This window comes from Euprymna scolopes, chromosome 16 (genome assembly GCF_053919585.1).
Source record: "Euprymna scolopes isolate OS-2025 chromosome 16, ASM5391958v1, whole genome shotgun sequence".
Classification (NCBI taxonomy): domain Eukaryota; kingdom Metazoa; phylum Mollusca; class Cephalopoda; order Sepiida; family Sepiolidae; genus Euprymna; species Euprymna scolopes.
In genome coordinates, this window is record NC_136497.1 from 142,882,661 (window position 1) to 142,892,999 (window position 10,339).

Here is a 10,339-nt window from a genome sequence, read left to right on the forward strand (position 1 = left end):
TTTAATTTTTTTTTTACAATAGATGTTGTTTTGTTTTTTTTTTTTGTTTTTTTACAATAGATGTTTTTTTTTTGGGGGGGGGGGTACAATAGATGTTTTTTCTTTTTATTTTTACAATAGATGTTTCTTCTTTTTTTTTTTTACAATAGATGTTTTTTCTTTTTTTTTTACAATAGATGTTTTTTCTTTTTTTTTTACAATAGATGTTTTTTCTTTTTTTTTTTTTTTTTTTACAATAGTTGTTGTTGCTATGATTCTGCTAAATGATACTCCTCATTTAAGATCATGATTTTAATGCTAGGACTTTTATCTCTCTGATTCCCGTGTCAAAATTTCTGTCCACTTCTCATCTTTGATCTGTTTTTCATAGTTTAGAAAACAATTGCTTTAAAATCTGTCGTGTAAATGTTCCCTTTTCAAACTCGATCAAATTTATGGGGAAGAAAAAAAATACAAATAACAGCAAAGCCCAACAAGTGTACAGTTAGAATGTTTGTCCGAGGTGGTTATAGTCAGCTAACGTACTTCCTAACTTCTAGTGTAACGCTACCAAAGGCGGTGACAAGGCAAATCAGTTCTTTCACTTGTTCTTCAGTATTCCTATTGTGAAGCGATTTATTGAAATAAAATATAAGAAAAGGACATTATTGAAAAATATACAATAAAAATTAACAAAATTATAAAGATAAAAATAAGACGATTAGTCTTTAGTTGCACTTTTGATAACAAAATTAAAATAATTTTCATTTTATTTGGAATTTTACAAGAAATGTTTATGAAATAATGAAATGGTTTTGTTTTTTGTTTTAAATTTTAAAAATGTTTTTATTTTATTTTATAGAATAATGTTTATGAAATTATAAAAGTTTTTTTTTGTTTTTGTTTTTTTTAAATTTTAAAAATATTTTTTATTTGACTTTATAGAATGTTTATGAAATTATAAAACTGAAATCAAAATAAGAAAATTTCAAGCAAAAAAAAGAGTAAATGTACAGGGGAGATATAGGCATGAGGGGGGGTGGGGCAAAGGAACTGAATTGCCTTGTCACCATTTCTTGTAGTGCTACGCCAGAAGTCACCTGACTATAACTTCTGAGATCGCTTTGAATTTCGGTATAGTAGGCATCATTAGAGCCTCCTCCTGCTAGTTATCCAATGAAGCAAAAAAGCACGGGCAGTGTTAAATTTATTTTTCTTTCATTCTAAGTAAAGCTAAACTTGGATTTATTTCCTTTTCAGGCGACGAAGGAGATGCAAGTGAACAATCTCCGTATCCGGAAGTGGATGCTTTCATCAGTTCCTTAGTTGGTTCCAATGGACGACGCGGGAAGATCCGACATTGGTTTTATTTTATGGAAGGAAATCTCCTTTGTTATGACATTGTCGGCTATAGATGGTGCGAAAATATCAAAAGGGAGCATAAAAGCAACAACATCAGGTTATTATTTCTCCAACGCCCACTTTTTCTTTTTTCTTTTTTTTTGGTGCCCCGATTTATCAGAGAGGGACCTATGTTTTTGGTGGCGTCCATTAGTCCGGACAATTGCTAGATAATCGTCCATTAATTTTTCCTGATATTTTGCCACAAATTCTATTTCATTAAATAGATGTGCACAGTAAAAAACCTTTTTTGTGCAATAGTTCCCGTTGGTCCCCAGGGGCTCAAAAGAGGTCAAAAATGCCCCAAAATAGCCAAAACTTACACTTTTTGCCGCATAGCGTTTGATCCATCGATTAGATTTTTCTGAAACTTGGCCAAAATGTGGAGGCCATTGTTCTTAATATAAATTTAGTATAGGTGGTCCTAGCAAAATTCTGGTTCACATCCCCAGGGACTCTTAGTGCTAAACAAAAAAAAAAAAAACATGCCTTTTAGGAAATCTTTTTTCATATTCAAAAACTTGATATGTATGTCTATATAGTGGTTCTCCATGGTATTGAATTCAAATAAACATGTCTTAATCGTGTTAAACTGCACAATTTGTTCATTTTTCACTGGGATTTGGCGTTCCCGGGAGCTCAAAATGGGTCACGAATTATAGTTTTTACCCCGTAACTTTTGCTCCATCCATTAGATATTTCTGAAACTTGACGAAAATATGAAGACAACGTTGGTCCTTCACACTTCTCACATTCATTTCTTCATTAATTTTTGTGGCGTCATCTCATATGCAGCGCCAAAGGGAGACCACACACGCGGCTTTGTTTTCTTTATGGAAATTACTGTAGACAAGGCATAAAACCACTTGATATAAGGAATTAAAAAATAAAAATTTTACTCAAAAAAAGAAAAATTAAACGACGATAAATGTTAGACTGATCGATTCCAACCCATGAAACGGCAATTCTTCCCCCCCCCCTTTGTCAAAAACTTTGTTCATGGAATGTGAAGACTGAAGAAGAAGGCAAGAGCTATGAGGCTGCCGAAAGTAAACTGAAGATCTCCGTTGCTGAAATTTATTGGTTTGTGTACAGCCTAGCATGCACACAATTGTCACCAAACTTGATCAAAATATCTGTCATGAGCTAACTTAAACTGAATTGATTTTAAAGTTTTTAGCTAAAAGGTCACACTTTTCGTGATATAGTAGTCTATCATGGAGACTTAATATTTGGCCCATATTGTAGAGAATGAAGTCCTGTATCTTAAATGACATTGAAAACTTCTATCAATGGAATTTTAACTATGGTGGTCAGTATGTAGTCTCACAATTGTTTTTTTATTATCAAGTTAAATATCTATATATATATATATATCTATATATATAGATATATAGATATATATCTATATATATATATATATATATATATATATAATAAAATTTTAGTCATTCAATGAATTTGACGTGAAATGTTTGAATTTATTGAAAGATTTTTATTATTCTATGTAAGACAAAGAATACATTTGAAATATTATAACTTCTTATCCTATAGGATTTCGATGTCTACCATCTCTTCAGAGGAGAAAATATTAGAAAAGGAAACCCTAAATAAGTGGATAGTCCTAGGACTATCCACTTATTTAGGGTTTCCTTTTCTAATTAAATATGTTTTTAACTCTTTTTCAAAATATTTTTTAACATGTTTTATTAACTATTTGCTCTTATTATGAGCTCTATTTCCTATTTGGTTTTATCGAGCTTTTACATCTGGTTGAGATTACTTTATAAATATTAATTCTTTAATATTTATAATATACTTTAATTTTACCATCTTGGATCATTTTGGTAAATTTAATTGTAATTTTTATTTTATATATATATATATATATATATATATATATATATATATATATATATAATGTTGTATGTATGTATTGTCATGTATAGGTTGAGCAGGAATTATTGTTTCCACTTAGCATAATTTTTTTTTTTTTTTTCACTCCCACTCCCAAACAAGGAACAGTACCACTAAGGGGGCTATTATTTGGGACCAGATGTGGAGGGATACTATGTAGGGAGTTGGGTAGCAAGATATCTGTTCACATTACATTTGAATTTTTGCAGGTCAGTACAGTCAAAAGAATCTGCAAATTAATTAACCGTCATGAAGTCATTCACATATTTATTCAATTTAGGTGAACAAAATTATCTTTTATCACAGCAATAGATTTACTGTTTCAGTCTAAAAAATACTTCATTATGTGACAAAAACAGCCTGTGGCCTTAGTTGAGGCATGATGTTTCTTCTTTTTTTTTTTTTTTTTTTTTTTTTTTTTTTTCATGAAAGGTCCTGCCTTGATTAAGACCAGAGACTGTTTTTGTCACCTGATGAAGTCTTTACACTGAAACAGTAAATTTATTGTTGCGACTAATGGTAATTTTGTTTGCCTAAATTGAATAAGATAAAATTATATAGAAAGAGATTATTATACATGAAAGCTATGTTCTCTTCTAGGCAATACTTTTCTTTTTTCTTTCTTTCAAATTTAATTTAATGTTTCTTAATTTAAGAAATTATACGGTACTTGTACAGTTTAATCAAGATATTAAAAAATGAAAATATCGAAAAAAAAAAAAAAAAAGGTTATATTGTACGTATCCATTATAGAACTGGTCCTGGATATGACCTTAAACTATATCCAATGGCGAGGCCCCAGCTGGCGGGTTTTGGGGAGTGTGGAGCCACCCTTTAATTGCCATTGCTCCCAGGTCCACTCTGACCCGGAGTGGTAGTACCTGTTAGGGTCCCAACTATGGGTTAAATAGAAACCGACTTGAAAACAACAAATATAATATATTAAAAAATTTTTCTCAAATCTTTGGATTCGACATTAAATAACCTGAAAAGGGTTGATATGCCGTAAAACAAAAACAACCAAACCAAAGCATTATAGAACAAAGTTCTCCGAAAAAAAATTTCACTTAATTTCATCAAGTAGTTTTTTTTTACAGCAAAAAAAAAAAAAAAAAAAAATTTGTTATGATACCGAGCAAAAGGTTTGATTTTTAGGAAGAAAAGCTAGAATTAAAGATGGGGAGGGAGTATCGGCGATTTACATGGAGTTATCTTTCTGTGGCGTGTTAAAAATTTCCATAATGGCTGACTTCATAATGCTCTCATAAAAACGTGTTTTTCTGCTGTAAAAAAAAAAAAACTACTCGATCAAATTAAATGAAATTTTTTTTTCGGGGATCTTCAGTTCAAAACGGATACGTACAATATAACCTTTTTTCGATATTTTCATTTTTTAATGTGTTGATTAAACTGTACAAGTACCAGTTATCCTGTTTTTGTTTCAGGTTATTTGTCGACTTGAAGAAATGTGCTTATTACCAAAAATGTCATGATCCAGTTTGTAAACAGAATAATTTTTGTTCCGAATGTAAGTATTTTGAACTTCGATCTTTTGACAAAATATACTTTTAAAAAGTCCGTTCTTTTTTTTTTAAATAATTTTTCTTCTCTCTCATAGAAGAGATGCCTTCCCCTATTTCGCCAATATTCGCACAGTAAGCACTCAGCTGAGTTTCGAGTTTTGGTCCGTGTCTTTGAAAAAAAAAAGCCTTCTCGGCAAAAAATAATTTGGTTACCAACACGGCAAAGAACTTTCTGTGTGTCGAAAATCAGAATTTCCATGAACAGTCTTTTTTCAAGAACTTTCCACCTTTTGAACACATTAGTGCAGGAATATTTCTCTACAAATTACAACATGGTTGTTTTCAAGTTCAATGTAAACAAATATCCATTAAGTTGTCCTATGAATTTCTTATGAAACAGGAAAGTTTATGGATACATTTACTTACAAGTGTGGAAGATTTAATAAAAAAAAATATTGGTTTACTATTTATTTACTCCATATGAAACTACTGCATATAAAAATGTTATGTAGTAAGTCGAACACAAGAACGTATTTGTTATTAATCTGTCTGTCGATCTATCTATCTATGTGTATTATCGATATATCTCTTGATCTAGGTAGCTATCTGAATGTGTGTCATACATGTATTTTTGACATACCTTAGTTTCATGCGTCCTTGATCTTGTTCTTGGAGGGTGGAACCTGTTTGAATGAAATCATTTACCTCCAAGAACGCTGATTGTATGATTGTATTTTATATAGTTTCTATTCACTTTCAAGAATGTTGACACAGAAGAATGGAAAGTGAATATCTTTGCTTGAGTGCTTTATTCTAGGTCTCCATTCTGAAGCACGTCAGCTACCTCCCCAGTTGGGGGAGGGGGGGGGGCTGTTAGACCATCTGCCCTGCTCAACGTCTAAATTTCAACTCCAATGTTATCGAAAAATTTTGCTTTCAATTTCGCTTCTGGTTGATGACAACAAAGTCCTGTTTTTTTTTACAGAGTGCCTCCCCACTCCCACTTGCTAGTTAAAGAATAAAGGACGAATTTACGGTAACATTTCTTATATGAATTACATGGCCTTTGTGTGTGTGTGTGTGTGTGTATATATATATATATATATATATTTTTACTTAGGAGTCCCCCTTTAACAAGACCCAAAGGCCACTCGAGGATAAGGATTAATGAATGTAAGGTGATAGTATAGTAAGCGTTAATGGTGTAAATTGGGTAGAATTTGATTTCTGGGGACGACTCAACAAGAATTTGTTTACATTGGATTTGAAGGCTGCCATTCAATCGGGAAACAGAATAGGATTTTACAGGCAGGAAGTTCTGGAAAAGAAGCTGTGTTCATGGAATCTGCATTTAGATTTTTGGCACAGATAGAGTAGTGGAAAATCATATACAGTGGTTTTATAATAAATATATATATATATATATATATATATATATATATATATATATATATGGTATATTTAGGCAACATATTCTCATTGAGACAAATGTTATTAAAAAGCACGCACTTTTTCAGTTTCACTATTTTTTTATCTTCTCCAAGCTCCGAATATTTTTTTTTTTTTCGTTTTTCTCAAAATTGTTTAGGTTGGATCCATAAGTTTCTTTTGTGAGCGCTTTCGATATGAATACTTCTGTCATCCTCAGGCAAATTGCATTGTAAAAATTATGTTTTTGATTATTTATATATATATATATATATATATATATATATATATTTTTTTTTTTTTTTTTTTTGTCACGGTCAGATGGTGGCTAATTACAATATAAATACATATTTTAAATTTACTATAAGCATTTCATAATATTTCAACTGTACTCGTAATTAATGTTATTTATCTGAGGCTTTTTTTGTCTTAATGCTTCAAGTATTTTTAATCTATTAATATTATTTTTGCTTTGCAGAACCTTAGTATTCTCAAGTATTATAACCCATGACAGGTAGCTTTGTTAAGAGTTTCACACTGTTAATATCTGTAACAGAGATGAAATTTTCAGGTTCCGAAGGCATAAGAATGCTCTTAAGCTATTGCTTCTAAATAGATGTTGGTGTAATGAAAATGACTTTTCGTTCCCATGAAGGTAGCTATGGACACGTGACTATTATCTTTCCATCAGATTTATAGGGAAAATTTTGATGTAAAAAGAAAAGAAAAAAAAATGCTTACATTTGTGTTTTCATGTTAAGGGAAAAACATGGAAACCAACTTTCTACCTTTTCTTTTTTCTTTCTTTCTCTTTTTTCTTTTCTTTTTTTCTTTTCTTTCTTTCTTTCTTTTCTCTTTTTCTTTCTTTCTTTTCTCTTTTTTCTTTCTTTCTTTTCTCTTTTTTCTCTCTTTCTTTTCTCTTTTTTCTCTCTTTCTTTTCTTTTCTTTCTTTCTTTTCTTTCTTTTCTTTCTTTCTTTTCTTTCTTTTCTTTCTTTCTTTTCTTTCTTTTCTTTCTTTCTTTTCTTTCTTTTCTTTCTTTTCTTTTTTTCTTTTTTTCTTTTTATTCTTTCTTTTTTCTTTCTGTTTTTTTTTCTTTTTTCTTTCTGTTTTTTTTTTTCTTTCTGTTTTTTTTTCTTTTTTCTTTCTGTTTTTTTTTCTTTTTTCTTTCTGTTTTTCTTTTTTTTTCTTTCTGTTTTTCTTTTTTTTCTTTCTGTTTTTCTTTTTTTTTCTTTCTGTTTTTCTTTTTTTCTTTCTGTTTTTCTTTCTTTTTTTTCTTTCTTGCTTTCTTGCTTTTCTTTTTTCTTTCTTTCTTTCTGTTTTTCTTTCTTTTTTTTCTTTCTTGCTTTTCTTTTTTCTTTCTTGCTTTTCTTTTTTCTTTCTTGCTTTTCTTTTTTCTTGCTTTTCTTTTTTCTTGCTTTTCTTTTTTCTTGCTTTTCTTTTTTCTTGCTTTTCTTTTTTCTTGCTTTTCTTTTTTCTTTTCTTTTTTCTTTCTTTTTTTCTTTCTTTTCTTTTTTCTTTCTTTCTTTTTTTCTTTCTTTCTTTTCTTTTTTTTTCTTTCTTTTTCTTTCTTTCTTTTTTTTCTTTTTTTTCTTTTTCTTTGTTTTCTTTTTTTTTTCTTTCTTTCTTTTTTCTTTCTTTTTTCTTTCTTTTTTTTCTTTCTTTTCTTTTTTCCTTTTTCTTTTTCTTTCTTTTTTCTTTTTCTTTTTTTTCTTTTCTTTTTTCTTCTTTTTTCTTTTTTCTTTCTTTTCTTTTTTCTTTCTTTTCTTTTTTCTTTCTTTTCTTTTTTCTTTTTTCTTTCTTTTCTTTCTTTTCTTTTCTCTTTTTTTTTCTTTTTTTTTCTTTTTCCAACTTGAAAGGTTGAAAAGAGCTACGAAGATGAGAGTGGTACCATTATAATTAATTTTTCTATGTAGTCACCACCATTCTCAATGCACTTTTGCCAAGAATTCAAAAAAATAAAAAAATAGGAGACACTACAGTAGTTGTGCACTTACTAATCCGCGCTATTTTTTAAATCGTATTTCCAAGTTTAATTAGTTTGATGTTTTTTTATTCAATTGTAAGGTTAAAGTATAGAATAGGTACAAAACACCCTCCCCATGTTAAGAATGGCTTTTTAAATAATGTTATTATTTCAGCACGGATCTATAAGTGCACTAGTACCGACATTACTTTTTGAACCCCCTTTCTATATAAAAAGAAGTCTAGAGATGAACAGATGAACAAAATGTTCTTTACTTGAATTTTATTACTCTCTCTTAGTACAACTGCTGTTACAAACGTAATGCCTCCTATTTTTTATTTCGCTCGACTAGATCTGAGAGGATTGCAAATTGCAACGTTATGATGACTTCAGGACTTGAAAATTTCATCTCTCTGTTACAGATAGTAACAATGTGAAACTCTTAAGAAAGCAACCTGTCATGGACATGTGTCGGAAGCAGAGACGAGTCGTTCAATTTTTGGCAAAAGGGTATTTAAAATGGTGACCATGTAGAAAAACTTGTTTTCATTTTATTACTCTCGTTTTTGTAAATCAACTTTTTTAGTTTTAAAAAAAAAATATAAGAAGCTTTACTTTTGGAACAAACCTTGTATAACCATTTGTTTTAGATGTTCCTTGTATATATTTTGGACAAGATGCATTACCGAGCCGGACGGTATCACCTGCTCCCATAGCGACATCGAAGAATTAGTAAATTATTTTCATCTTTGTAGATTTCTGTTAACTTATGTGAATTTCTTTTTGTCTTTCTTGCAAGATTACGATCTTCCAGGAAACGTGTTGCCGTGGATTGAAGATTTATCTGCAGAGGAGACCAACGATGACCTGATAACGAACGACGATGATGAGGAGTTGGAGGATTCTCTGTTGGCGATTGCTGTGGAGAATATTGAACAGAGTTTAACAGAGTCTGAGCTTGAAGATGATGATGATGATGATGATGATATGTTGGTGTCAGTTGCCGAACAAATGGACATTAGTGTTAGTTAACCCTCTTCTCCTCAGAAGGAGGAAGAATTTTTTTACCTAATCATGTGGATTAAATCACTGTGGAAGCATGTGAAGCTTCTCTCAGTCCACTGTGATGGGCTCCTAACTAAAGCAGAAAATCAACCAGTTTGATTTTAAAAAAAAAAAAAAAAAAAAAAAAAACTGGGCGATTTTCACCGACAATAAAATATGGGAGTATGGAACGTTCGTTGATCATCATTCAGTCCCAAGCAACAATAAATCTGATAAAAAATATAATTTGTAGTTAGTAACCAAATAACTTCTTTTTTTTTTTTCTTTTTTTTACATAGAGTTCACCACTTATCAAGGCCCAAGGGCCACTCGGGGATAAGGGTTATTGTGTGTACAGTAATCAATGGGATAGTGTAGTAATAGTATTGGAGAATTGATAAAGCGTCAAGGGGGCGGTTCATCAGGAATTTGTTAGTGTTGGACTTGAAGACATCCAGGTTGAAGTCGGGAGGGAAACAGGCAAGCGGAACAGAGTTCCACAGGCGTGCGGTTCTAAGAAAGAAGCTTTGTTCATGGAATCTACGTTTTGATTTAGGCACAGATAAGGAGTGGGGGAAATTATTGACGGTGGTTTCAGGCAGTCAGGCGTCTTCCGAAAAAGACTGGTGGGATGGGGGGGGGGAGAATGGAGCTCAGACGAGCACCCGCCATGGAAACACCGATAGAACAAAGACAGGCTCGCCACGTCTCTTCTGTGGGAAAGAGGTTGCAGGGAAGAGAAGAGGGCACCCCCCACTAAGCCACGAAGTCTATCTTGTACTCTGTCAAGGCAGGATAGGTTGATTTTAGCAGCTCCTGCCCAGATGTGGCAGCTGTACTCCATCCTTGGACGCACTTGGTTTTTATATAGATAGAGAATTGCATCATTAGTGAGATATCTTCTGGAGCGGTAGAAGGATCCCACCATTTTCCCAGCGACCTTCAAGTTTAATTATCTGTTTGTTTTCAGATGCACCGTGCATCAAAATTCAACCGATGTAGATCCAAAGGTCTCTTTCGTTTTGCATATTTTGCGCTTTAAAACCTAATTGATCCTTTTGTTGTTGGCGATCAAATCAGAAC

The 10,339-nt window shown here is 31.4% G+C and overlaps 1 protein-coding gene across 4 annotated transcripts in view; it reads left to right on the forward strand.

Annotated features, from left to right (window-relative positions):
- The window catches only part of LOC145296136 (DNA-directed primase/polymerase protein-like), an 86,549-nt gene extending 77,047 nt beyond the window's left edge, over positions 1-9,502 (forward strand). For all 4 annotated transcript variants that reach the window (XM_080142290.1, XM_080142291.1, XM_080142292.1 and 1 more), the window contains 3 exons: positions 1,240-1,438; positions 4,743-4,825; positions 9,012-9,502. In XM_080142290.1, coding sequence (XP_079998416.1) covers positions 1,240-1,438; positions 4,743-4,825; positions 9,012-9,244 — 515 coding nt within the window. In that variant the 3' untranslated portion in view covers positions 9,245-9,502. The remainder of the gene's footprint in view (positions 1-1,239; positions 1,439-4,742; positions 4,826-9,011) is intronic.
- Positions 9,503-10,339: the final 837 nt, after the last annotated feature.